The 27,329-nt window shown below is 47.4% G+C and overlaps 10 protein-coding genes across 10 annotated transcripts; 6 read left to right on the forward strand and 4 right to left on the reverse strand.

The window, feature by feature from the left end:
- Positions 1–1,936: 1,936 nt before the first annotated feature.
- On the forward strand, positions 1,937–3,512 carry LACBIDRAFT_312475 (uncharacterized protein; the record flags this gene model as incomplete). The annotated part of the gene is made up of 2 exons (XM_001888155.1): positions 1,937–2,282; positions 2,341–3,512. 2 exons carry the CDS (start codon positions 1,937–1,939, stop codon positions 3,510–3,512), a joined length of 1,518 nt encoding a protein of 505 aa, XP_001888190.1.
- A 1,295-nt stretch (positions 3,513–4,807) lies between these two features.
- LACBIDRAFT_312476 (uncharacterized protein) lies at positions 4,808–5,968 on the forward strand (the record flags this gene model as incomplete). The annotated part of the gene is made up of 5 exons (XM_001888156.1): positions 4,808–4,834; positions 4,886–5,065; positions 5,121–5,155; positions 5,215–5,385; positions 5,440–5,968. The coding sequence occupies 5 exons, from the start codon at positions 4,808–4,810 to the stop codon at positions 5,966–5,968; spliced, it is 942 nt and encodes a 313-aa protein (XP_001888191.1).
- A 244-nt stretch (positions 5,969–6,212) lies between these two features.
- On the reverse strand, positions 6,213–7,518 carry LACBIDRAFT_312477 (uncharacterized protein; the record flags this gene model as incomplete). The annotated part of the gene is made up of 7 exons (XM_001888193.1): positions 6,213–6,599; positions 6,660–6,691; positions 6,758–6,786; positions 6,837–6,887; positions 6,945–7,080; positions 7,133–7,205; positions 7,267–7,518. 7 exons carry the CDS (start codon positions 7,516–7,518, stop codon positions 6,213–6,215), a joined length of 960 nt encoding a protein of 319 aa, XP_001888228.1.
- Positions 7,519–8,449: 931 nt separating this feature from the next.
- LACBIDRAFT_254899 (uncharacterized protein) lies at positions 8,450–10,394 on the reverse strand (the record flags this gene model as incomplete). Its single annotated transcript, XM_001888194.1, has 8 exons — positions 8,450–8,514; positions 9,139–9,309; positions 9,332–9,394; positions 9,446–9,489; positions 9,556–9,858; positions 9,950–10,079; positions 10,136–10,262; positions 10,311–10,394. 8 exons carry the CDS (start codon positions 10,392–10,394, stop codon positions 8,450–8,452), a joined length of 987 nt encoding a protein of 328 aa, XP_001888229.1.
- Positions 10,395–10,744: 350 nt separating this feature from the next.
- LACBIDRAFT_312481 (uncharacterized protein) lies at positions 10,745–11,035 on the forward strand (the record flags this gene model as incomplete). The annotated part of the gene is made up of 1 exon (XM_001888157.1): positions 10,745–11,035. The coding sequence occupies exon 1, from the start codon at positions 10,760–10,762 to the stop codon at positions 11,033–11,035; it is 276 nt and encodes a 91-aa protein (XP_001888192.1). The 5' UTR covers positions 10,745–10,759.
- A 131-nt stretch (positions 11,036–11,166) lies between these two features.
- On the reverse strand, positions 11,167–13,224 carry LACBIDRAFT_333547 (uncharacterized protein; the record flags this gene model as incomplete). Its single annotated transcript, XM_001888195.1, has 9 exons — positions 11,167–11,304; positions 11,605–11,629; positions 11,766–11,787; positions 12,071–12,184; positions 12,248–12,380; positions 12,434–12,503; positions 12,663–12,759; positions 12,888–13,133; positions 13,154–13,224. Coding segments are annotated over 9 exons (915 nt in total), but the record flags the coding sequence as incomplete, so codon positions are not given.
- Positions 13,225–13,422: 198 nt separating this feature from the next.
- On the reverse strand, positions 13,423–14,690 carry LACBIDRAFT_333548 (uncharacterized protein; the record flags this gene model as incomplete). Its single annotated transcript, XM_001888196.1, has 5 exons — positions 13,423–13,454; positions 13,913–14,009; positions 14,069–14,203; positions 14,278–14,475; positions 14,583–14,690. The coding sequence occupies 5 exons, from the start codon at positions 14,688–14,690 to the stop codon at positions 13,423–13,425; spliced, it is 570 nt and encodes a 189-aa protein (XP_001888231.1).
- Positions 14,691–15,266: 576 nt separating this feature from the next.
- LACBIDRAFT_312483 (uncharacterized protein) lies at positions 15,267–16,034 on the forward strand. The gene is made up of 5 exons (XM_001888158.1): positions 15,267–15,459; positions 15,511–15,584; positions 15,635–15,680; positions 15,728–15,861; positions 15,920–16,034. The coding sequence occupies exons 1-4, from the start codon at positions 15,401–15,403 to the stop codon at positions 15,807–15,809; spliced, it is 261 nt and encodes an 86-aa protein (XP_001888193.1). The 5' UTR covers positions 15,267–15,400; the 3' UTR covers positions 15,810–15,861; positions 15,920–16,034.
- A 1,361-nt stretch (positions 16,035–17,395) lies between these two features.
- LACBIDRAFT_333549 (uncharacterized protein) lies at positions 17,396–20,612 on the forward strand (the record flags this gene model as incomplete). The annotated part of the gene is made up of 6 exons (XM_001888159.1): positions 17,396–17,993; positions 18,057–19,832; positions 20,108–20,164; positions 20,207–20,413; positions 20,470–20,497; positions 20,528–20,612. The coding sequence occupies 6 exons, from the start codon at positions 17,396–17,398 to the stop codon at positions 20,610–20,612; spliced, it is 2,751 nt and encodes a 916-aa protein (XP_001888194.1).
- Positions 20,613–23,474: 2,862 nt separating this feature from the next.
- LACBIDRAFT_312485 (uncharacterized protein) lies at positions 23,475–26,826 on the forward strand (the record flags this gene model as incomplete). The annotated part of the gene is made up of 10 exons (XM_001888160.1): positions 23,475–23,602; positions 23,659–23,725; positions 23,777–24,076; positions 24,131–24,360; positions 24,422–24,771; positions 24,829–24,855; positions 24,914–25,014; positions 25,064–25,275; positions 25,409–25,655; positions 25,714–26,826. 10 exons carry the CDS (start codon positions 23,475–23,477, stop codon positions 26,824–26,826), a joined length of 2,775 nt encoding a protein of 924 aa, XP_001888195.1.
- Positions 26,827–27,329: the final 503 nt, after the last annotated feature.

Genomic DNA, 27,329 nt, shown 5'->3' on the forward strand with positions numbered 1-27,329 from the left:
GAAATTGAATTCGAGGGGAACAGCAAAATTGTTGCTCACGATTCTGAGGGCTTTGAAGCGGGGAAACAAAACGAAGTCGACGTCGTCAGGAAGTTCATCGATATAAGATCCAAAGAGAGAGATATAAATCAGCGATTGCATTTGGTGTGGTTTGTCGTTTTTTCTCCCCAAATTACATTCAGTCACAACTTAATACACTGCAGGTATTGCATGGAGATGAACTCGCGGCCGATTCAACAAGCGGAAAAGGATTTCTTTTCAATGCCCTCACAAGGTATATTTTATAACTGAGTATCTTGATTGAAACCGATGCCTCTTGCAGTTCCCGTTGTAGCTATCGTGACGAAGTTCGACACATTTCTTCAAGACGCGCAGCAAAAAATAGAAGAACGCGCTGAGGAAGAGGATCAAGAAATCGATGACGACGAGGTTGAGAGACTTGCCATGGTACAGGCTAATGTGCAATTTGAGCAGCACTACAAAAAGCCGTTGGTCAATATGAAACATCCGCCAAAGGCGGTCGTGACTCTATCTGAAGGTAAGTTTTTTTTTCGTTCATCATGACAATGTATAATAAAGACCTATAGTGCACAAGTCTTCTCCAGATGACAGCCGCCTAGCCCAATTAATCAAAGAAACTCTGAAAGTTCTTGACCTCACGGAAGAGGACTCGAAGCGCAAAGAGCGGGATGTCTACGACCTCAGCACCTTCTTTGCCACAGCTCAGAATGCTGACACTAAGATCAAGCTTACGACCTCAGCTTCGTGAGTTTTACCTTGAGAATCTATGCTGTTTCTAAAATGTGCCTTCTTTTTCAGAAATGGACTTAATTGTGATTTTTCTCATCAACGAAAGGTAATGAACCCCGACTAATTACCAGGACCTTAGGGAATTGTGACAAAGACCATTCTAAACCAATGTTTCGCGGTGGACCCTTCATCAAGACATGGGAAACATTTTGGACTGACCCGAAGTCTGGATCTCAAGCACTTACGGCAAAGGTGGGTACTTCATGGCGTCTCAACTTGTGGTGAAGCTCACAATCCCATTTACCTATAAGCTTATTCGCCTCTTAGAAAAGCACTTGGATGACAGCCCACATCACATCGATAAGAATGCTTGGGATTTTTTGGACGTGATTGAAGGTGGCAATCCAGAATTGCTGAATTTTGTAAATGGGAGCAGCGGGTAGCAGGTAAGTGGACATTAGTAACTTTTAGTTTGCTAGGGTCTTACTATCTTGACTTGTAATCAGACACGACACTCGTTATGGAGAAGATCTACACTTTCAACATCAAAGACGAGAAGACGCTTGAAGCTTTGATAATGTGGTATAGCCAGCGAAGTCGTACTGTCATATATGTACGGGAAGGAATCATGCAACTTTATCGACGAAGGAAATTGGAGAAGTACGAGATTCCAAAGCAATGGTCCCTTAGCGTTGCGCAGCCCTTGGTTGACCTAGTTTGCAATCGGCCAGTGGAAGTTCCGGGCTAGGCCTTGAACAGATCACGGAGCTACATGTAACGACTGGGTAAATCCATTATGATTTTACTAGCATCAGACTCAAAATTTCTTTTCTGTTTTACTTTTGATTATCGTTTTTTCCGAGTCATCAATGCCGCTGAGCCCGTTGATCAGCTGAGATTGCGGTGAGTGAGTGAGGTTAAAACTTGGATTCCCTATAAGCTGAAGCGCTAAAACATAATTCCTCGAACTCATTGGTGCCACCGAAGGTATTGGTGAGCTTCAAAGAGTCAGCTGGTTCGCGTTATTTGTAATTGCTTGGCACTGTTCACAACGCTGTCAAAACTTGGCCCTCAAAACTTTGTAACCCTGACATGGTCGCGATGTCGAATGCAGTCCAGTGCGGCTCTGATTCTCTGTGGGTTCATTCACAACCGATGCTAGGCCGACGGCTTCTACTTTGCGCCAATGTCAAGCTTCATCTCTGCGCTCGTTATCTTCGCCATGTCCAATGCCGCCGTGTCTCGACCTCTTCTCAACCTTGGTCGAGATGATTTCAGTCCAGCTCCCACCTCAGCTGGACCAACTGACCAAAGGAGTCTTTGGGATATTATCTGGGGGTGTCTCATTACTATCTTCGCGTGTACCTGGGTCTCCGTACACCCCAACATACCAGCGTCCCACGATCGACGGTGGGCTGTCTCAGCGAGGCGTTTTAAAATCATGCTCTGTGCTGTAATTGCGCCTGAGCTTGTCATTATTTGGGCAATGAGGCAATGGTGTTTCGCCCGTCGGGTGGCGAAGAGATATAGAGGTGTGTATAGCTTATTTATGAGTCAGTGGTGCTAAACCGAATATATTTTTCCTCTCAGCACGGAATTGGTCGATGACTCACGGATTTTTCATCCAAATGGGGGGTTTCATGCTTTGCTGGGATGGAAAGGAGGTTTCTCCGCTTACTTTGGAAGAAATGGAGCTTCTCTATAGCCGCGGAACCATTGACTTCCCCGACATCACCCAGAGGCAAATTGAGGACAAAAGCAAAGGTGATGGCCTTTCAAAGAGTTTGGTCGTTCTCCAGACGTTGTGGTTTGTGGTTCAATGTGTTGCGCGGGCAATATCAGGAATGGTCATCACGGAATTGGAGCTCGTCACCCTGGGTTTCGCTGTTTTAAACGGCGTCTTGTACTTTTTGTGGTGGAACAAACCGCTTAATGTACAATGTCCTGTTCCCGTCCACTGGAAAGCACCCCCGCCATCTTATATCCTCCGTGGTCAAGTGGTAGACCACCGCGAGGCGAGCAAGTTCGTTGAAATGGTGGAAGTGGAAAATGTTAGCAGGGTACCCGGAAAGAGCAGATTTTCGACGGATTTCGCAAGAACGCCCGAGGAGACGAGAAGGGATGCAATGCTCTCACAACCATCCAATGATACCCTGGCGGGATCGATTCACGTTCAAGACCACTGGCCGCCACCACAAGGGTCGGCTGGGCAGATGTCTAGTCTTTCGCGCGCCATCAAGCGCGCAGCAGGCGCCGTCCGTTTCGTTGTCTTCTCCGCTTTCGTTCGTCCGATGAGCGACATGATTGGCTCAGGGGAAGCTACTTCTGTCAAGCCAGAGGCGAAAAGGGTACCAACTTTCCACGCCAGGGAGGTTACGCCAACGGAGAGCTTTGCGATGGGGTTCACCTCATCAACTCTCGCGACGATCTTTGGTGGGATCCACTGTATTGCCTGGTCATTCTCGTTTCCAACCGTCGTGGAGAGAACAATATGGCGTATAGCTTCTTTGGCTATCACTTCCATTCCTTTCATCATGCTTGCTCTTTTTTTCTTACTTAATTTTGGTTACAGTCATGATTTGAAGATGTCTTCAGTAGGTCAGGCGGTTAGGTTGTTCGTAGACCTCGCGACGTTCATCGTCGTCATGATCTATGTGATTTCTCGACTCATCCTGTTGGTCCAAGCCTTTTTGGCTTTGAGGGCCCTTTCTCCCGGTGCATACGACGCAATCCAATGGACCCATTTCGTACCGCATTTGTAATTTTGATTTCGCAGTGTTCGTCCTATTTCTGATGTCGCAGGCAGACTCTGGAGATAAGAATCAATACACGAGTCATTCGCTCCCAAGTCACCTTTTATAGATGACATACATAGAAGCACTTCGGGTGCGGCATCTTCCTCCGACTTTACATGGTCATTCTCCTGACAGACATTTTAGCTAGCTCTGATGTCATGTCCGGAAATTCGGGCATTGAGTTCAAAAATTCTGGGAGGATGTACAGCGGGCTTAAAGCCGGAACAAGCTAAAGCCGAGCTCCGACAACCACTCCAGTAGATCCTTTTGTTGTTTTGGCCTGGCCCGTGGGCGTCAAATATGCCTGTCAATGTCAAACAGCTGTTCCCACCTCATTTACCACTTGAAACTCACCCGTGTGGGTCGCTGTCTTGATGTTTCCAACCACTATTGCCCTCGCTCCGAATCCCTGTCTCGCCCAAACCTAGCCACCAAACACGAGTCCCACCCCCCCTCAGGTACAACACACATGGCGCTTCAGCACTCTTTCGCTGATCGGTACTTATCACTTCATTGATTGAACATGGTGTGCAAACATAGCCTCACTAATGACTATCAGTTTGAAGACGCTCAGATAGGTCGTATGACCCACATTCCGCCGCTGTAATATAAAACATGAAGGATTTCAATCGGCTTCTAATGCCCCCTCCCTCCTGAGTATGTCGACCAAAGGACCTTCAGCAAGCACCACGCCTGCCATCCCGCATTCGGTACTTGTGAAGCAAAAGCAAGGCCAGGCTGTACTTATCTGGGCAGTTGGCTCGTAAGTGGTACTTCCCCCTCCCTCCTGGAACTCTTCAAATAAGTACGCTATAGGTTTTGCGTGTTTGGATGGGAGTGGCTTCTGTGCCTTCCTCAAGAGTACTCGCGCATTTGGAGGAGACCATTCACCGTAGGTCCATCATGATGTTGGCTTCATACCCATAGCTGATCATGCTCCATGTAGCCGATAAGCTGGTTGTACCTTGGTCGGTACTTCCTCGAACTGCATAGATCGGGTAACCTCTGACCTCTGCTGCTTTAAGCGAATCGGTATTTCGGGCTGGTACAGTGGGTATTCCATAGAATCTTATATGCATCTTTGTCGAGTTTGATATTTCAGATTGTGTATCGTCGTATCACTAGTCGCCGACGCCTGGGGACCGGGGGCTTGTAAACGTTAGTCGAACCCCTCATACTCTCTCCCTCATCACTTACGACCCCAAATAGACGTGTTCTACTTCGAACCAGTCGGCGCCCTCCTATCTACCGTTCTCTCTCAGATGATCCTTGGAACTCGAGTCTTCGCCGTATGTCTACCTCCCTCTCCCCTCACTGCCAATTAGCCCAACCCGCCTCAGATCTACAACAAAAGCCGGATTATTGGCGCCCTCCTCGCCTTCATCATCGTTGGAGAGCTGGTGGTCGGCGGCATATCCGTGAGCACAACGCACCCTCCTCCCCCGTCCACTGCGCCAGCAGGCCAGAGGCCGCCCTGCGGAGCAGTCATGGGTCCACAATCATGGTTACTCACTTTCTGGGTGTGTTGCTGCCATTTAATCAGCATGCTACCGATCTCACTGGCGCCACCCACAGTCTATTCCCCTCTTCTACGATGCTCTCACGTTCCTGTACGTCCTTCAACCTCTCCCCGGAATCTTTGTGTCGATGAGCTGAGCTGGTGATGTAGGTTGACAGCATACAAAGCCTACGAATACTGGAGGCGAGAGGTGAACACGGCGCTGTTTGATATCATCTGGCGAGATGGGGTGCTCTACTTCTTCGCCATCTTCTCCATGAACCTTGTGAATATCGGTATTCTCACTAGCGCACCCCAGGGGTTGAGAGCTGTGAATTTGACGTACGCATCTTCTTGCCCTCTCTGGCTCCAACGATCAATTGACACTTTCTCAAGCCCAACACTAGTATTCGAAGTCGTACTCTCTTGCCGACTCCTCCTCAACCTTCGAGGCGCGGGTGGGAGCCAGTCCACCACCGGATCAGGGTTCGGATCAAAAGGCATACAGTATAACTACAAGCCAGGCGGTACGACTAGCAACGACAGTGCCACTCAAATCGGTCACTGGAGCAAGTCGCGTGATCGGAAAGTCCTGCCGCAGGATAATACAGATATCGTGGACATATCACCACTACCATCCTCACCCCATTCCCATCCATATGCCGTCTCGGAGTCACCGCACCTGTCGCATTCTCCGTTGCCACACTCACTCTCCCACAAAACGTCGGTGGACCCTGGAGTGCCCTCGGCCACTTCGCAGACGAAGCTGAACTCTGTCCCTTCTCTGTCCAAGCTGGACTCTGCGAACAAGTTGGAGCCAAACCGGTATAGACCTGCGGTGAATGAGGGTTTGGGCCGGGGTGGGGACTTCTTAGATTTGGGCGCGAGGTCTGGGAGTCCGTGGCAGGCTGTTTCGCCTGTTTGATACAGACTGGTTTGATATTGACTTGAGGGTTAGAAAGTAAAAGTAATGTATTCAGTGTGACGATATTCTCCGAGTCGACCTCCTTGTACTTACTAGTATAGTGACCAGCATTCGACTTCCCAATTCTCATACCGAAACCGTTCCAAAGGCTTCGTGGAGGATTCTGCCCATTTGACAATAGACCTTGATTCGTGGTAGGTAACAGAGAGGCATACAAAGACATTAACATGCGCTCCACTGTGCCCTACATGGAGCTTCCACGGCCATCTCCAAATTCACTCGAAGTCAAAGGCCTTTCGTTGACAAGAGTAGTGCGAAAGCTGGAGCCCCTGTCAGGGACCTGTGGTTGCTCGAAAGAGCGTGCCTGAGGACTAGTTCGCCTGCACCAAAACGCAAGTAATGCAACCAACGCAATCCCCCCAATGGTACCTCCAACTGCGGCGCCTACAGCAGATTTACCCTTCATTGAGGACTTGGAATGGCTCAACTGTGAAGGGCTTGGCGTTTCAGTCGGCGTGGCAGAAGAGCCTGCTAGCGTCTGGGTCGTCATGACCGTAGAAGTGGAAGTCGCAGGCACAGGCATCCCCTCTGCCACATCTTGAGCAATTGTGGCGTTGAAGGAGGGTTGAGCCTAGAATAAAATGAATCAATGAAGTAGTTCCGGAGTTGTCGAGCTCAGAATGTGAATTACTGTGACGTTTAGTAGCGACCATGGCGGAAGGTCTGGGTGGTAGAGCAATCAAAATCAAGTCAGGATATCAAACTGCAACGTCAAAACTTGTACCCGACCTGGTATGCCAGAAGCAGAAGCCATCAAACTGCTATTGTCAGTGACCTTTACCAAGGAGGTGATAACTGAAAGACATACCCTGAAGCAGAAGTAACGATTGTGGTACAGGCCGCAGACCATGTTTTCCAGCTAAAGGAGTCACCTCAGCATGATCTTTGTGGAAGGGTGTCAATAAAAGGACCTTACTCGACATATGTTCCACCTTGACAAAACGCGCAAGCAGACGCGAGAAAGTAAAGGGGAGATGAGCATGTACAAGGCGTCGCGTCGCTCGCTGTGGGAGGGGCATATGAGTTTCCGTTTCCAATCAAAATCTCAAGTTCTTATAACAAAAGCATTCAGCTTTGAGTCAGTTCATGAAATACAAGACATACGATTGGTAGGTGCACACGCCTCGGATATCTGTGAAGCGAGAAAGCAAGGGTCGACACCGACCTGATTTCTTGCCTGAAAGACAAATTCGTCAATCAGTGAAAGGAGGAAACTGAGAAACGGAATTTGTTCCAACCCATTCAAAACCGGAAGGGCAGCTCGGAAGGGTACAACATAACGCCTTTGATCCAGTCCAGCAGCATGAGCCTGTACCGCATTTCTGCGAGTTGGAAGGAAGTTGGGTTTGCCCGGATGAACACCCTCCGCTACAGAATGGGGCCGTGCCACTCCATCCACAGACTGCTGATGTAACGCTACCGGAAATTGGATGGGCGAGGATGAACACGGTGAAGACCCGAACGACGATGTTGGGGGATTTCCTTGACATTTCGACGGATAATCCAGTGAACGATGTGGAGAGGTCGATGTGTAACCTTGGTGGGCAGCATTCTTCTGAAATTATAAACGATACGCTGTGAGAGATTGCGAGAATGAGTTAAGCATGTTTAAGGTTGTATTTGGACGTAATTGCCTGCCCACGTTGTGAGGCAGGCCGCCGAGTTTGTTTAGCACATTTCCGCGGAGTCCCTGGTTTGGTATGGGGCGGCATGAAAGGGTGAGTACTTGGTCTGAATAGATGTTGCTGACGCCAACTCTCCCTTCATCTACTAAGAGCATGTAGGCGGCAGAGCAGATCGTTCATCCTTGCCAGGCAGGCTGTACAGTGCTTCAGGTCAGTCACTTTAGTGCAAGGGAATTGTGAAATCAACCTTTTCAACTTCGTGCTGACATGCTTTGAAGGGTGCGGATCCGATATAAGAACTCGCACTGTTACAACATGTGTGGGCACTTCTGAAGCGCAGCCTTAAAAACGAAGCCCGACCTTACGCGGGCGCCAAGTTGAGCTTTAGGAAGCTTGTACCGTAAAGCGAAGCAGTCGGATATCGACTATATGCGGCCGGAATTGATGCAGGCGGTCGACTCGGAAGGCATGAAGAAATCTTAAGCCGTGCTCAAAAGGTTGAACGATGTTCTGACACTTGCCGTCACTGCGGGTCGTTGGCGCATACATCCATGACAGTCAGCCAAAACTCGAAAGCCGCACCGTATCGTAGAGGCCACTGAGGTCGGGGAGTCCGTGGCGAGTGTGTTGGCTGCACTACCTGTGATGGTTGGCTGCTGATAAGTTTGGTTTCGAACATAGAGAGGCTGGGAGAAAAGCGGTGCATTCAGTGTAATCTTGTTCTATTCACTAGCCATGCCCCCGATAGCACAGATACAAAGAAAGGGTATCCGTAGAGTTGGACCACCAAAGAAACCTACCCCTGGAATGCGATCCCAGCCCTCGAAGTCTCTGCCATTCCGCCACCTGCGAAACCTGTGCCTACGAGAAAAGTTGGTCAGTACACAAGAACCATGAAGATTTACATATATGTCGTGGGGACGCATAAGACTCGCTAGCCCACACATAAAAGTCGTGGGGCCACACATAAAGGTCGTGGGGCCACACATAAAGGTCGTGGAGCCATATATAGAAGGTGAGCCCGCACATAGATTCACACACAAGGGTCATGGATCCACCAGAGCCGGATGCCCACATAAAAGACGCGAATCCGCACAAAAGAGTCGCGAATACACACATGAGAGCCGTGAGCCCACACGTAAGTCACAAATGCGGTGGCGAATCCAAACATAAGAGACGTGAGCCGTCATATGAGAGGTACGAGTCCACACATAACATAAGAGTCGTGGGCCCAGACAAAAGAGTCGGGAATTCACACATAAAAGCCATGGACCAACACATGAGAGTCATGGGCCCACACGTAAGGGCCGTGAATCCACACATAAGAGGTCCTGAGCCCCCACACAAGAAAGCGTGAATCCACACAAACAAACGTGGGCCCCGAACCCCCACACAAGGACCGAAAACCAAAAGGATAAAGTGGAAAAAAGGCGGATAAGGAAGAAAAACAAGGAGACTGCAGATAAATAACGAAAAGAAACGAACCTTCCCGCTTAAGTTCAATAACATCCTTCTCCTTGAGCTGCGTATCACACACTATACACTGTTTTGCAGGACGCACGAGTGAGTCTGTGCATGTCTTGCAGGTTACGTGGGCGCAGGGTTTCATCACTGTGCACACAAAGTATAAGCCATCTTGAGGTGAAGAGAAAGGGTCTGGGGAGTGTGAAGGACGTACAGAACATGATTGAGCTATTTGACAGATGTTTCTTACATGACGGACACATTGGTTCTGGTTCGTCTTTCTTCACTTTTGACTCTGATGTGGATTCGGTTGATTGGGAGGTGCCACCCGAGGAGTAGAATGTGAATTTGACGGGGATCAGGTTCTTCAATCTACACCACACGCACAAGAATAAGAAACGACAGCGACGACGAAAGAAAAAAAAGGGGAAGACTCACGCAATAGGATGCGCCGGAGTCCCGCCCCGACACGTCGTCTGGACTTTAATATCCATCAACGACTGCGGTGGCCCATTAGACGTAAACGTAGGCGTCAACGAGGGGAGCCAAAAGTCGGGCAATTTATGCTTCAGCGCCTCTGCTTGTTCTTTTTCGATCTGCGCAACCGCTGATTCCTCTGCTTCGTGGGCGAGGGATTCGACCGTTGTTGAGGAGAATTCGAATTTGCGTTTGGTGCCTCTGCCTTTTTGTGTGTTTTGTTGGTTGATAAGAAAATAAAGCGTGGAAATTATCATGAGACGGCTTACTTTCGTCCTTTGATTCACTCGCTATAACGGAACCAGAAGAACCAGACTTGGTACCAGCTACTGTCGGATTTCCAGCTAACCCCAACTGCCCCTTCTCAAACTCCAGCAAAACACGTTCACGCGCAGCCGCTCGAACGCGTGTCCTTTCCTCCTCCGCTTCCTTCTTCATCGCGTCCAGGCGTTCCTTTTGTCGTTTGATGTCCTTTTTCTGTGTCACTATCCCATACCAAGTTAGTTACCACTCGATTTGCGAGATATGGATGTGGATGTACGGAGATCGGTGTATACGCATTCTTTACAGAATAAATGGCCCTCGGTGCAAGCTAGAGGCTCCCGAGCGCGGTTGAGGCATAGTGCGCATGCGTCGAAACGACGCATTGATTCGTTGCCTAGACGTTGCTGTCCATTGTGTTAGCTGATAATAAGAGGGGGAGAGGGGAAACGTACGCGTTTCGTGCCATAGTCCAGCTTCTTATACTCTGCGTAGCTGAAGATGGAGGATGCTGTATTGTTTTTGCTGTGTTTTGTCATGATGGGAGGAGGAGAGCTATCAAGTGAACCGGTCCGGCGGCTAGCTCGGAGTCCAAATTCAATTCGAACAGGGCTGAGCCTGCTCCGAGTCGACCGGACTGCGGTGCAACTTTCAAATTCCTTCATCGGCGTGTAAACGCCTGCGTTGAAATTATTCTTAGGCTGTACTCACCACTTAGACTTCTACCACCACCATCTAATCGCCGCTCGCAAGCACATATAACGTCAACGTCCCCATACACCTTTACGTTTGCTCTTCTATTGACTCTCGCATCGTAAGTTCGTCTCAGATAACGAGGTGAACGACTAATCTCATCCTTGGCCGCCACAGTACATCTCGCTCGCCATGCGCTGCCAGTGGATATATGCCCTCATCCTCGCCTTGTCCTCGACCTCAACTGTCGTATTGGGATCCGCCATTCCAGTGGCCCGAGAGCTGGACGTGCCGAGTTCGAACCAACCACCCACCGCTGTCGGAGGTGCGGGGTCGCCTGTCCACCACGTCGTTGATCAGACAGAAGTCCAACACCGAGCCATGCGCCGACGGCGGCGTGCTCATCCATGATCAATCACTGGCAAGCTGTATATCACAATCCAGTACCTGCATATCACCTAAACCTCACCTCATTCTTGTCACTTGACAGACGATCCGCTTTGAACGCTATTTATACTATGGACTACTTACTATTTATTTCACGGACACCTCGACGTTTCATTCACTCATTTACGCGTACGATCCACGCCACCAATAGCTAGTATCGACATACAATCGCTACTCTTCAAACCACGCGTCTCCATATAAATAGACTTGCACGCTTTTCATGCCCTCCCAAGTTGCTGGTGCCCACAGGGGGGAGATCGTCCAAGCGTCGAGCAAGGAAGCCAACGCAAATTGCAGATACTCAGTTTCCTGTGACGTCATATTGTTTGGAACTAGGAAATTTCGGCCCGAAGAAGACTCCCAGAGTGAATATTTTGTACGTACATATGCACCAGCTACCCATTGATGGATTTTTTTAGATGCCACCAAGAGCCAGTGGAGTTACGAAGATCGAGCAAGAACAACGTAGCGGTTTCTCATGTTCAACTTCTATCACAGGGCCCTAACCGCACACAGCCTATCTTTGCAATGCATGCTCGAGTCGCCGAACTGCTCGCCGCGCTTTTTTTCAAAAAAGGCAGAAAATCCGAGTTTGAGAGATGTACGTACTCTTAATCTCTCAAAGAAAGGTGTGCTGATAGATCGTTAATGTGAATTATATCTCGGCTGACCTGCCTCAGCATTTACGAGTCGAATCAGTCAGTGGCAACGATGAATAGAGAGCCGCCCTAGGAAACCCAGGTATGCCCACGCCGTAGCGGCGCACATACCGAAAGACAGGGAAAAAAGGTGCTGGATGTGATGTTTTGCATCTGAGTTCTCTTTTAAAATTCCTTCCTTCCAAACTAGATTACAGTGAGTATATACCATATACCGGGTTCCAATACAGAATGATTCCCCAAAAGATGGAGGCAGAAAACGGCCCTAATGAATTCCGCCAACAATTAGCTCGGAACTTCCACTGGCCGATTGCAGACTATGTCGACCAGGGGTTGCGCAACGCTCCGAGACCACTGCTTCGGAACTTGATAATTTTCCCACTTTCTTTGTCGATAAAGTCGCATAACTTCCTTACGAACGTACGTGACGGTATCGCTTCGCTGGGTATACCACTTGATCAACGCTTCGAGCGTCTTCAACTCGTCCTTGATATCGAAAACTCGAATCTTCTCCATGATGAGCGTTGTGTCTTGAATAAATTCGACATAATCAGCCGTTATCAAATATGAAAATATGTTCGCTGTTCTCCTACCTGCTACACGTTGCTCCCACTTGCAGAACCTCAATAGATTGGGACTGCCATCTCTCACTTCAAAAAAGTCTGATCTTGGATCTCCTATGTAGTGTTGGCTACTGTCCAGATGTTTCTCCAAAAGGCGAACAAGCTAGAAGTGCCGATGAGCTTAATCAACCAGCAGAAACTTCATCAGACACTCACCGTAGCAGGTACTTGGGATCCAGACTTCGGGTGAGTCCAATATGTTTCCCATGTCTTGATAAAAGGTCCGCTACGGAACATGGGCATGGAATGGTCCTTGTCACGATTCCCTTTGAAAATGAATTTTAGTTGGGATTCTCTAACTTTCAGCGAAGCAATTTACAATTTAATCCGTCTCTGAAAAAGTATAAGTGCCGGTGCAACGTTGGCAAACAAGATAAAAACGCACGAAGCTGAGGTTGTAAGCTTGACTTCCGTATCAGCGTTCTGAGCAGTCGCGAAGAAGGTGCTGAGGTCGTAAATGTTCCGCTCTTTGCTTTGCAGTTCTGTTTCGGTAAGTTCTAGCACTTTCAGAGTTTCACTGATCAATCTGGCTAAGCGGCTGTCGTCCGGGGAAGACTCATGCACTATACTTTCTATTAATCATCGCCGGAATGGACAGAAAGTATCTCACCTTTAGATAAAGTCACGACCGCCTTCGGAGGGTGCTTCATATCGTTCAAAGGCCCTTTGTAGTGCTGCTCAAATTGCATATCAGCTTGTATTTCGGCAAGCTTCTCGACATCGTCGTCGTCAACCTCCTCATCTTCCTCTTCAGCGGATTCTTCTAATTTTTGCTGCACATCTTGAACAAATGTGTCAAACTTCGTCACAATAGCTACAATAGGAACTTCGAGGGAAATCAAATTGAAGCAAGATACTGGTTTTATAAAAATATACCTTGTAAAGGCGTCGAAAAAAAATCCTTTTCCGCTTGTTGAATAGGCCGTGCGTTCATCTCCATGCAGTACCTGCGATGAACTCAAATGACCGGTTTCACAATGAATAGAGAAGGAAGCAAGACGAACCACACCAAGTGCAATCTTCGATTTATATCTCTTTCCTGAGGTCTTCTGTCAATAAACTTCCTGACAACATCCACTTCGTTCTGCTTTCCTGCTTCGAAGCCCTCAGAATCGTGAGCGATGATTTTGCTGTTCCGTTCGAACTCAATTTCTTTTTCGATATTGTGAGAGCCTCTCTGCATGGCGGTTCAACTCTTGACGGAAATCTGGGTAAATTTCACCTACCGTTGTACTAGGGCGATCCACTTGAAAGGTGAAGCATGTAGTGCAGATTTAATATTTTTGAGTTTCGCTTACCATATTACCACCGCACACCTTGAACAAGTTGAATTTACTAGGGTTGCAAGTAAAATAGGGGTATATACCTTGCTCAAAATAGTTGTTTTGCCGCAGCCCGTCTTCCCTATGATCAGTAATCTGAACTTTGTAAGAGCCTGTGGGGCAGCAGCAGTAGCTGCAATCAATAATCTCCTCAACTCTTTCTCTTCGGCAGCATCTAGAGGGGGGGCTGATTGAGATTCCGTGTCGTGTTCAATGGCTTTAGGCCCAGTCTTAAGTAGCCCTTTAAACAGGGTAAAACCTTTCGAGGGTTTGACAGGTTTAACAGGTCTCCTCCGAGGACGAAGTGTTTCACGTGTTGCGAGTTGAAACACATCACGTACACCCTCTCCAGTTCTTCCAGAGCATTCGACGTAATGCTTTGCTTGTATCCTCTTCGAAACTTCTAACCCCTGACATGGAGGTGCATTGGATTACAATTTTCTGTTAGACGACAAAATCTTACACTCACCTCTTCATAAGTGACCGGGCGCTGGTGCTGCTTCCGAAGCTCTTCGATGGTTTGCGGATCGCGTCTAAGCTCGATTTTACAGCCTACTAGTATGATAGGAATTCCTGGACAGAAGTGATTCACTTCCGCAATCCACTGCCACCACGTACACGATAAAGTAGATGCAATCAATCAATGAGGACATCATGTTGAAGAAACCTGGTTCGCACCTTCTCTTTGATGTTCTCAAGTGAATCAGGATAGCCAATGTCGAAACATATAACAATGACATGTGAGTCGGGGTAGCTCAGAGGACGGAGCCTATCGTAATCCTCAGGCCCGGCTGTGTCCCACATGGCTAACTCGACATGCTTTCCATCCACCTCGACATCAGCGACATAATTCTCAAACACAGTCCCAACATATGCCTATTTTATGAGGTTGAGTTGGGATATTTCCTTTGAAGAAGTGTAAATTCAATATTCATACCTGATATACCACTCCAGTCGTGAATAAGATTGCCAAGGATGTCTACGGAATAAAATTCAAATCGATCACTGGACGTGGTCCAGAGGATCCAGAGGATCACCTTGCCAGCGCATCCGTCACCGACGATAACCAGCTTTCGCCGAATCTCGCTCATTGCTTATCGCTTGATCTTGCCCAGTGTACGGCGATACCGATTTCGTCTTCGCCTCAAGCGAGCGTAGGGTGGGAAGTGGTCCGGCTATTTGTCTTTATTTACGCGCCCAATTGGGTTGCCAAGTACAATCTTTTTTACCACTGCATTCACTCATCTACACCGCCAATTGGCGCACAGGTTGATGGCGGGTTGCCAAATTTCCTGATGCTCATCAAATCTGTCACCTGTGAGTTACCTGATCCACATGCTGTGCCCAGGCCCAGCTGGCCATCAGCTGGTTCATACATGGGCACCAGCTCTGCTGTAAACATAGAGACCACCTTACCACAAAATTAGTATAACTGCTAGATTTCACTCAAAGGCAAGGGCTATGTAAGAGACAGTTAATGTAGTGCTTTTGCACTTTGAAATATACATTAGTCGTATGCAAATACAGCTTGTAACAACATTTGCCGTGCACAGTGAGCGAAATTTCACCCAAGTCATTTCAAACTCAGACACTCCGCAGGTTCAAATACTTCCAACCCCAGCTCAACCTTCCTCACTCTCACCTTCTGTCTCCAGCACCATTCTTCTCTGTCACCACTGTCAATAACCACCAGCACCCTGCATCAATCGTTCAAATGCCCTCAACGATGCAATGCCAGGTAACCAGCCTGTCAGCGCACCACATTTCAACAGGATGAAGACGACCTGGCACGCCAGCGGACATGCCACATTGTCCAGATGGTGACGACGCAAATCATTGTCACCATCCCCTTGAAATAAGGTGAGCAAGGTGACTGCTGTACCCCTTTCCTTTTTTCACATGAGAAAGCAGTGCCACGTCGCCGTCTCAACTTGCAAAAGACAAATGCCGACAAACGAGGACGACCAACAATGGTGAATGTCCAGGTGAGTAACACTATACCCCTCTCCCTCCGTTTTTGACTAAAGGAGCCCAGGCCATATTGCCATCGGCAATGATCTACAACAACGAACAACATCAAGGTGAGCAAGACGACACCCCTCCTCTCTTTTTTTCACATAAGAAACAGGGGCCATGTCATCGACGGCAATGTGACAACTAGCAATGGACCAACAACAATGCACGACGAACGCCGAACAACGTCCAGGTGAGCAACATCGCGTCACACCCCTCCTTTTTACCTTGTTCGTGCATCTGTTCTAGGTACGTACCCAGTAACCCTTCATGACGGCCTACCAACTCATCCAACACCTTATTACAGATCAGCCCACTTGACACCACCACAAACAGTGTCAACCTATATGAGTAGTAGAGTATATAACTCTTGTGTAGCCTGTTGTCAAAATGCAATCTATTCTTTTGTTTATGTTCTCAAATTGAAATAAAGCAAGGTGCAAATGAGGATGAATAAATTTATGAAAATGAGATGTAAACATGTAAACCCTGGTAGCTCATACCCAGCCCAATATACCAGCATTCCCTGAATGACCACCTGTCCTCAACATCTCGCTCCACCCCAGGGACAGGTATCCCGGTGCCATGCTGTGTTTAGTGCGAAGTTCACACGGCACCCAGCTGTCAATGGGTTGACGCGACATGGAAACTAGGTGTGATTACATCATTTGATCCAGGTGTCTGTGACCTGGCGACCTTTTGGTGGTGTACATCTGGTGGTGCACAATCCTTGGTATGTGTGACGACCAGTGACATGCTGTGACAGAGCGTCACAGGCCTAATTTCTTGAGACATTGAGTTTGTACTTTCCACATCACCAATTCAATAGATGTTTTGCAATGAATACAATGATATTAAGTGAATGAATCCACTGGGAGAGTTTTATATGAAATTATTGTATTTATTATTCCAAAAATGCGAAATCAGCCTGTTCTCCCTGCCAAATGTGGCAGTCTGGAGAGATTGGACTATAACTTTTCAACCACAGCATGTATGAACACGATTGGCAGGAGGATTTTACTTAGAATTTAAATTCCAATCGATCTACGAGTCCAGAATTTTTATTTGTGGCCCATGTGCCAAGATAGCCTTGAAAATGGGCACTTTAACATGGTTAAGGGGTAGTAATTAAAATTCTGGACTCGTAGGATTAAAGCCACATACTAATCGATGATTTCGTCTCTGCAAACCTAAGCCACAATCCCATCTGTTGTGGAGTTAATAGCTCAAGCAAGCAACCTTGGGCTCATAGGTGGTGCACAGCCACTAAGTCAATTCCAGAATGGGTTGTGCACAACATGGCATATGCATGGCCAGCCTCATGTATGAAGGGATGTTGCTGGATTTCTTCAAGAGAGCTTCTTTACACTTTACCACCACATCAACAGCCTATAACCCCAAAACACCCCCATTTTAGTGCTTTTACTGCTTTTTTATTATCAAAAAGCATCCAAGTCCATAATACAAGTAAGGATCTGTGCTTGAGCTTTAGAAATTCATATATATCTTATTTTTGTCTTAAATCTAGGATTTATACAGTAATTCAACATCTACTTTAGGTATGAATATAGGCAAATCAACTAATTGGAGTCTATAAAATTATATATCTTTGCAGGTATTGTTGGTGCCACTCTTGTCAGGACATTCTTTGCCCTCTCCCTTTCTCTGTGTTCCATTCTTTGCCTGTCTCTCTTGCTCTTTGCTTGTTCTCTTGGTTACTCTCATCTCAGGCAACACCTGCATCTTGGCCACTTAGTAGTGACAACATCTGTAGTTTTATGTTATGGCACCAGGAACAGCACGAAAATGGCAGGCTGCAGTAGCTCACTTGAGAGGACAAGAGGTTATTGCTGAAAAGAGAGCTGCCTTTGCTTCAGAGACTGCCACAGATGATCTCTGGAATAGCTTACAGGCTGCAAACTCACGAATTAAGGAGCTGGAGAATCTGCTTGCTGATAGAGATACAGAATGCCACAGACTTAAATCAGAGCTTGATAAGGCTAATCAGGAACTGCACATGCATAAGGACAGCTCTGCCCTTTGGCAGGAAAAGCATGGGAAAACATATCATGAGCTTCGTATGCAGCGCCAAACCTCAAAAAGAGGGCAACAAAAATTGACCCAATTACAGAATCAGGTAGAGATCCTTAAGACTGCAGAGAAAGAGACTTCTAAGCAGCTTTTGAGAGGCTCTCATGAGTCACATAAGGCTATTGCATTACTACAGAAGCAGAATGACACTCTCCATAATGAACTCTCCATGGCTATGGCTAGGTGGACCTTGCAGCTTGAGAAATCCCATGCCAAGCTTGCTGAATCAAACTCTGACCTGAAGACATTATGCAACAAAGCTTCCAAGTTACGCAAGGCAGTCAAACATGGTAAAGAACAAAAGGAGCAAGCAATGGCCTCAGTCAAGAAGAAGATCTTAAACCAATGATCAGTTCATTATTTAATGCAAAAGGGTGTCTTCACTGAGGAAACACGCAATGTTGTCTGTCTACTTGTTAAGGCTGGCTGCTCACAAAACCTTGTTGGTGAGGTTATTTCAACTGTCCTCAAATCTGCAGGAATAACAGGTGTTGGCAGCATCAGCCGCACTTCTGTTTCTCGAATTCTTCATGAGGGATATTTTGCTGCACAAATTCAGCTTGGATATGAGATGGAAAAAGCAGAAAGTATGACTTTTAGTGCAGATGGTACAGGTCATCATAGCATCAACTACAATTCCCGCCATGTTCACCTTATTGCTGAGGATTACACTTCACCAGAAGGCAGTTCAAAGCAACGAGTAACCCGAACTTTTGGAATTCAATCATCCAAAGATGGATCTAGTGAAGAGGCTATTGCAGACTGGGAGAGTGGTCTCAAGAAAATTATTGACCTCTACAATAAAAGTCCTCTTGGAAAGCACTCAGGTGGACTCCTCAATTTTATTAATCTTTTGATCAAACTTGCAGGAATGAGTACTGATCACTGTTCAAAGGAAAAAAAAGATGCCCAATTGCTTGAGACTCTGAAGGCTTGGGCTGTTGATCAACATCTTGGAGAGGAAAAAATGTTAGAAATGCCATTAGAGGAGGTTTGTGACTATTTCAAGAAAGCAGAAGAGGAAATGATTAGAAAAGCTGGTGGGGTAAACAAATGGAACAAATTATCTGACATCAAGAAGGCTGAGAGGAAGGCCAAAATGATTGAAGAGGCAGTTGCTCAGTTGGGAAAAGAAGAGTTTGATAATCTCTCTGATGAGGAAAAACATGTTTTCCGGCTGTTTATCTGGGCTGGCTGTGGTTGCCACAAGGATCTGAACACTATTCAGGGAGGGTATCTAGCAATGGCAGCTTGGTGGATTGAGAATGAACTTGAGGAAGAATGCCCTGTTCTTCTTGCCAATCGTGATAATGATCCTGTGGTTCAAGAGCGAGACACTGCTCTTGAGAAAGGTGACACCCCAACCCCAGCTCAAGACAGAGCTTTTCACAAATCAACACGTGGTGCAATTAAAACTGCAGAAATTGCAGGTGCAATCTTCAATCATAAAGACAGTAAAAGGGGCCACCATGATATCTTTCGTTATTGGTGGTGGGAACATGTTGGAGTTCCATTTACATTTCCTGATACATCCAACAATCAATTCCAGTCATACTGTAATGCTGCTGCAGCTCTTATTCTCTATGGAGATGAATTCAAGGATTTTCTTGAAAGTCTACACATCAACAAGCAAAATCCAACACTCAATCACATGGAATCAAATCTCTGGAAGGCTCTCCACTGCACTTCAACAGTCACTGAGCTTGCTGTTCTTGCAATTTATGCTGAGGCTGTTTCATACCCATATATGAAAGCAATCCGTACTTCTGATGCCCAAAAAAAGAACATGCTTGACCTTGGTCCTTTTCATTCTTGTGTCTATGATCATATGCAAAAAATTATTGCAAATCCTAACATTCTCATTGGAAAAGACTTAGACCTTTCTGAATCATACAAAACAGCTACTCTAGATGGTGAGAAGTGGCAGAATCCTGCAGTTATAAAGAAGATATTTGACCTCATCCCTACACTCCCTCACTTCTGCAATCTTTTGATTGCATTTTTCAAAGGAGCAGCACAAACATGGGAACATTTCACATCAGAATTTGCACCAGGTGGCTTAATTGATGAAGCAACTGCAGAGGAAAGGGAGCTTGCACATATGCCTGCAACAAATGATGAAAATGAAGGTCTGCTAGGGTCTTTCTGACGCCTCATGCACTATCAGCCTCAGCTTACACTTCTCAGTTGCAATGCCTTGTTAATGTTTTTCCGCAACAACACAGAAGCATTTATGGCAACAAAGTTTACTGAGGAGGACTATCAGTATATACATAAACTTGGACGAGAGGTAAATGGGGAGGAGGAGAAGAGGCACAATGAGCTTATCGATTCCATGACAAACGACAAGCCAAGAAAACTGCACGCAAGGAGGTTCGGGACTGAAATGCAAAGGCAACTGCAGAACAGATTGCACAGTTGGAACTTGTTTTCAACAAGGAAAAAATCCCAGAACTCAAAGGTGTGTCCCTCAAGGACCAATTGAGACTCTTTAAGAATGCAGGTGCTCCAAATCTCAAGCAGGGGCCAATGCCAACCAAAGTTGCTGATATCCGCAAAGCACTTGTAGATGCTATTGATCTGCATACAAATGGTGCTTGGAAGCTTGTCCAAGATGAGGAGAGTGAGAGTGAAAATATTAATCTGTCAGAGGAAGAGGGGGATGAGGAGGATGAGGAGGATGGTTGGGAGGATATTGAGGGCTATGAGAGTGAATGAGATGTTTGCCAGAAAACTGCATTTTCTTTAGATATTTTTCATGTTCAGCATTATTACACCACTTTGAATGTATCAGGTAGGCTATTATACAACTATTCTACAAAAGAAAAACTAAGGGAAATGGTCACAACTCATTCTGGAATTGGATCAGTGGCTGTGCACCACCTATGAGCCCAAGGTTGCTTGCTTGAGCTATTAACTCCACAACAGATGGGATTGTGGCTTAGGTTTGCAGAGACGAAATCATCGATTAGTATGTGGCTTTAATCCTACGAGTCCAGAATTTTAATTACTACCCCTTAACCATGTTAAAGTGCTCATTTTCAAGGCTATCTTGGCACATGGGCCACAAATAAAAATTCTGGACTCGTAGATCGATTGGAATTTAAATTCTAAGTAAAATCCTCCTGCCAATCATGTTCATACATGCTGTGGTTGAAAAGTTATAGTCCAATCTCTCCAGACTGCCACATTTGGCAGGGAGAACAGGCTGATTTCGCATTTTTGGAATAATAAATACAATAATTTCATATAAAACTCTCCCAGTGGATTCATTCACTTAATATCATTGTATTCATTGCAAAACATCTATTGAATTGGCGATGTGGAAAGTACAAACTCAATGTCTCAAGAAATTAGGCCTGTGACGCTCTGTCACACCATGTCACTGGTCGTCACACATACCGAGGATTGTGCACCACCACTACATCTCACAAAGAACTTCGTGAAAAACAACAGGCCTCTCAAAAAACCCACGCTGGATTTTCTCATAACGCTCAATGTTAACGCCGCAGGAACGAAATGTTTCTGAAAAGACAGGATTTTTGATAGCAATCGGCTTCAATCAAGCAACGTCTCAACTTTCTCGCTTGATCAGGGCCAGCCCTCCAAGCACTGAGAAATCCGCGATGTTTGTCGGGCTTAACTTTGTTAGCCTTCTCACATTGTTTCTACTGAGAAGTATGGGCAAGTGTGGGCTTTTCCGGCATCATGATCGCTGTCAACATACAGCCCCATGTCAGGTGCCTCGTTATATTTATCCTGACAGGTCAGCGCCCTCCAACATATCTGGATACTTGGGGTGAAGAGGCAAGAATCCAGCCTCGTCTTACAGGACGTGTTCGGTGACAACAATGGTTTTTTCCGTTATAAATTGTGGTTGGCGTTGCTGATCGCATGTCAATGTCCCCTAGCTCTATGCTGTCCGCTACCTCTATGCTGTCCCTATTGGGTTCTGGTGATGGGAGCGACTCGGCGGGGACGATGTTTGACTTTTGTAAGTGTCATTCCGAACTACATTTCCATGATTCTCATTGCGTGTTATGTGAAGACGGGCCCCAGTTTATTGTGAGTTCCGGCGGAAAGCCGCTCGACCTTTTTGCTTTGAATAAAGGTCCTTTCAACAAGTAAAGTAGATTCGGAAGATATCCTAATTCATTTCGTACAGCAACTTCGCGCCCTTTCTCTGGTGGCCCCCATCAACAGTGGATGTTGTTAGACGATGGAACTGGTTCAAAAGTCGCTCCCAAATCTGAGCACAATGGTTTGTTCCTAGGGTTTCAAAAAAGCGGCCGAGTCGTTACGAAAGTAGACCCTTTTTATTGGGCAATATCGGGGAGTGGAGGAACTTACAAGTCGGTATCAATCCCACTACCCGGAGGTAGCTTCAATGTCTTCGTTTCTCACTTGCTTGTTATCCAGGTTGTCGGCGCCAGGCTTCGGTTACTCACTAGTCGTCGAAGAGTCTGCGGGCACGCTCCCATCGACAGACAAGAGGACGGACTTGCTCATTCTGGAATGCACACGGGTGAATCGAGAGAAGATCATGAAACACGACTCTCAACAAATCACCGCACTGTCCCCCAACAATCCCCAAAGCTTCAATGTCATACCTCCCGTCATCACTTCCGCCTCCTGTTGTGCTCTTTATCGTCGATTCGGGGTATCAACTCACCAACTGGCCCTAGCACCTCCCAGTTCCGTCGACACCCTGCCATACGGCATTCTTCTGATGCGTTCAGCTTACGGGGAGCAAAACAGTGTCCAAGCCGCAATTGTTCTCCAACTTGTTGCGACACTGCGCGATAGCGTATGTCATATGCCCCCGGTATTTTACCGTCGTACTGGGAGAGGTTTTTGGGATGACCTTGCACCGGTATTCAGCCCAGTTGATCATGGATGGACGTTTGCGTTTGCCTTGATGGGCCTTGTCGATCTGGCTGCTGTCATCCCGGGCCCTGCTACCATTGCTTTCACGAAGATTCCGGTAGATCAATTGGAAGTGATTTCTTTGGATGGCGAGGTGGTAGATACTTCTCAATGGCACGGTGGGACCCGGTGCATTGCCTCATTTTGTCTTCAGATCTTGCGCGCCCTCCCCGAGCATTCGCCTCAAGATTGTGTGTAGTTTCTACCCGGGGGAAGATCACATTCAATTGCAATTGGTGGGCAGGCACATAGTAAAATACCCATTCACATCCAATCTTGGATGAGAGGGGCTGAATATCTGTAATATACTATCCCACCAACATGTGAAATTGTGATAAGTCAGTCGAAGGTTAAGTACGGTCACGGTGTTATCGGATAAAGGCGTCTACTTCAAGTTAGTGGTGGCTGAAATGTGTCGAGTTCCGAACATCACGTGCGGCATCCATATTTGAACTGGCCCGTCTCTTGGAGTTGACGAGCAAGCTGCAAGGGAACTTGGAAAATTCGACATCCTCAACAACTTGGCGGGTCATCTACTCTTCGATGTTTTGAAAAGACTTTCACGGATAGCGGTCGCGTTTTCTCGTCTTCGAGAGTGTCAGTTGCTCTGGCGTTACGATACGATGGCCTTCATGCAGGGTGTATGTGGATTAGACGCGCTGTGCACAATCATTCCTGACATCCGTGTGGTTTCCGAGAAGTTGACAGAGAAGGACACGGGAGATGCTATGCACAATACATCCTCTTGACGGTGCGTATTTGGCAACGTGCACAGGATGGTGAACTCATAAAGATGTCTGCATCAGTGGTTGTTTGAGCTTTCACAATCCCTCCGCTATCATATTATGATGCCGACACCTCCGTCTAAATCGAAAGGTTCTTTTCAAGTGAACCTTGAGGGCGACGACGAAGGAAGTTCCACCAATGTGCGGGGTCCCTACTCTGCGCAAGCATGTAACATTTGTCGTCGAAAGTACGCTCAATCAGTTTTTCTGGGGATGCACAATTGAACGAGTCTCCCTATTCAAGGAAGACAAAGTGTGACAATCAGAGACCCGTATGTGGTCATTGTTTTAAGTCAGGTCGGGAAGCAGAGGTATGCAAAACCACTCCAACACTCCCCCGTTTAACATCATTTTCACAACAGTGTTCATGGGCAAGAGAACCTATAGTCCGCAAAGCTCGAACCGAGGCTCTCTTCGAATCCATGCAGAAGAACATCGAGGCGCTCCGGGAATACGCTAATCACCTCGAAAAGCTGCTTGACAAATGCTGTCGAGAGCATGGGGGTGACATAGACACATCATACCTTCGCCTTCGGCCCACAGACGCAATGTGGGATATGGCAGACCATATCCCAGAACGAATTGAAGAGACTGGTGCCGGGTCTGACTCGGAAAATGAATCTCCAGTCAGAGAATTGTGCATACCCACCCGGAACCTCAACGTGCGTTTCTCTTTCCTATCAGAGGTATACTTCGTTTATTCACTCTTAATACAGCTCGAAGAAGGAGGGTTTCTTCTTGCGCATGGCAATACCGCAGTCTTCCGTTTTGTGCAAGTTCCTCTCCCAGTCGAGGGGCCTTCTCGTTTCCCAGCCATCGCGGAGAACCCTGACGCGACTTACATACTGCTGGCAGACGGTGTGGATGACAGCCACTATAATCCGAACTTTGATTGGTCGAGACACCTCCCGTCCAACGTCCTCCTGGACAGGAGGTCCCATGACAAGTGCGTTCTGTGTCTCTTCTCTTTCAAGATGCTGCAGCGCTGATATAAGTTACACTACCAGAGCCCTTGACCTTCTCTTCAAGTTCTTCACGTCCTGGTGTCTCCGCATCGTCCCGGCCCTCTTCCTTCGAGACATGTACCGAGCACTCGCCGTTCCGCGCTCCCACACCCCGCCCAAAACTCCACATTACTCCCCCATGCTGCATAATGCTCTCGTGGCCCTGGGAACGGCGTTTCTCGATGACCCAAACATCCGGGACCTCAAGTCCCGTCGGTGTTTCGCTGATACTGCGAAATGCTATCTAGAGGTTGAATGCCAAAAACCTCAGTTGAGTGTAGTGCATGCGTTAGACTTCCTGGCTGCCTTCCATGCTTCTCAAGGGGATCAGACCCTTGGGTTTCTTTACTTTGGTCAGTCGCCTTCTCACTCTTTGGCGATACTCTCTGAAGATGGGGATTGTGTTACAGGCATGAGTGCCCGGATGGGTCAAGCCCGTTTGTACTTTCCCTGTATAACCTGCAGCGCAATGTCTCTGAAACTTTTCAACGATAGTGGGTCTAGGTGTCGATTGCTCGGATTGGGTCAAACTCGGTCTCATCGACGAGACTGAGAGGCTTGACCGAAATTGGGCGCACTGGACCACATTCTCGCAGGTTAGTCAATCTCTCACCGCTCATAGATGATCCTCTCACCTTTTCTTAGGACGTGTGTTGGTCCTTGTATGTGGGACGTGACTTCTGCGTCACATCCCCATTGAATTCATCGGTCCCTGTCCCTTTCGTGGACACGGATTTGGATGAGATGCCGTGGTCTCATCCACCGGCTGGCATCCCTCCTCAAGCTAATAATATTTCGAAAACCTTCGCGGTGACTTGCGAGTTGTTGATGATCGCACGCCGCATTATGGATGTTGTGTAAGTTTTTGTTTGATGATGGTTATAAGTTTAATGGAGCTGACATGGTTATTGTTATCATCTAGCAATAATCTCAATCGGGCTCGTTCTCGCCCTGTGGTTCTTGCTGAACTTATCACTGACATCGAGTAAGATTCCGATTGCAAACGTGGACTTGCCTGCTGTTGACGGTTTTCTTTATAAGCATCAAACTCAACACTTGGAAAAGCTCGCTCTCTCCAGAAGTTGACATCAGCATCGCTTCCCGGTCAACGGCGACGCCTCACCGGCTAATGCTCCACCTAACATATTGGTGGCTATTCATCCTTCTCCATCGTCCCTTCTTCCACCGCAGAGCCAAGCTTATTCGCTCCACTGACAAGGAGATTGACCACGTCAAGGTGTGTATGCCATGAGTGTGCTCGATCAACTCAATCACTGACATCTCATTCTACTCAGCTCTGCAAGCGCGCCGCAAAAAACATCATGGAGTTACTCGCGACTTGGCGTTCTCTCTACACATTGCGATACACGCCAATCACTCTGGCACAGGCAGTATTCTCAGCTGGAACGGTGTACCTCTTATGGGGCGTTCAAGCAACTTCCGGAACCCGCTTAGCGCGCAACGAGCTCGAGACTGCTCTGGACCAGCAAAAGCTCTGCCACCAGTACCTCGTCGAGATTGGGAAATCGTGGCAGTGCGCTACGAACATCGCGGGCATCCTCAAGAACCTGATGCAAGAACAGCTAAAGCCCGTGCTGGAGCGCAGGCAGTTGGTTCCCAGAGTGGTGGAAGATGAGGGGATCATCCTACCAGCTATTCAGAGGTCGTCTTCTGCCTCTTCTCGTAAGCGCACGACTGCGACCTCGCACCGAAAAGGGAAACAAAGGGGGAGGGGACAAGCGCTGGACACTGTTCTCCCACCTCTAGATGCTCCATTCAATATCTCCGATTTTCATCATCCACACAACTCATTCCCAGCTCCCCAAATGAAAGCTTCTACTTCTTCATCTTCCACCTCATCATTCTCCTCTCACCCGATCCAAATACCAGTGCTCCCTTCTTCCACCTCTGCGTTTCTCCCTCCCTCCCCCAGCCAAGCTTCGACTTCTGCGTCCTCCTTCTCCGCACCTCCATTCGGACATCTGGATGCATGGCGCTACCGAAATCCAGTGGGGGGTTCAGCAAGCTCAATTTCACCACCCTCCCCATCGCTCTTCAGCATGGAGATGCCCCAACAAGGATATATCGACCACCACTTAACCCCAGCTCCGATCGCTGTAGCAGGCCCCCATCGCTCTGTGAGCATGGTTAACATGGGAGACGGACAGGGATACATCCACGAACAACGTGATCCGGTCTCCTCATTCGCAGCAGTGCCTTGGTTCCTAGCAAATCAAGCCGATTCTCCCTCTTCATCACCACTAAGCCTTAATTTGCGGGGTGCATTGTGGCCTAGCGTTGAACCGATGAATATCGGGGAAGATCAGGAATATCGTTATGAGGATGATGCGATGACGGATGAGGATCGTGCGAACTTGAATTATTGGCTTCAGCAGCTGCAGGAGTAGTGGAGTTTCTGAGCTTATGAAGGAAGTGTTGGGCTTTTGGGCTTCTCCGTTATGCTTTTCGATCGTTTCTTGCGATGCACCAATTGCGCGCCGGCAGTGTTACTGTTTATCTTGTACCATACGTCTGACACCCCATTGTATGTAAACGTGTACTACTACGTCAAAAGTTGTTGAAACCCAGCATTCATCAGAACTTGCACCTCAGCCTCAGAGAACGATAGTAATTCTTGCAGTAACAAATGTGTCGACGTCTAGCCACGCCTTCACATCCACGCAAAGAGGAAGCTCTATCATTCATTCATTCGATTGGTCCTGCTCGTCCCGCAGGCCTGGAAGACAACAATCTATCAGTCATCACAGCAGATCCAAAACGAGTAAGACATACCTGGGGTGGTACTACACAAATGAGTCCCAAGGGCGCGCCGGAAGATGTGGAATGCGTGAAAGGTAGGCAGGTTGCATTATTGTGCATGAATCTTCCTCTTCCTCCTTTTGGGCCAGCA

The sequence above is a fragment of the Laccaria bicolor genome, genomic scaffold (genome assembly GCF_000143565.1).
Source record: "Laccaria bicolor S238N-H82 LACBIscaffold_52 genomic scaffold, whole genome shotgun sequence".
Classification (NCBI taxonomy): domain Eukaryota; kingdom Fungi; phylum Basidiomycota; class Agaricomycetes; order Agaricales; family Hydnangiaceae; genus Laccaria; species Laccaria bicolor.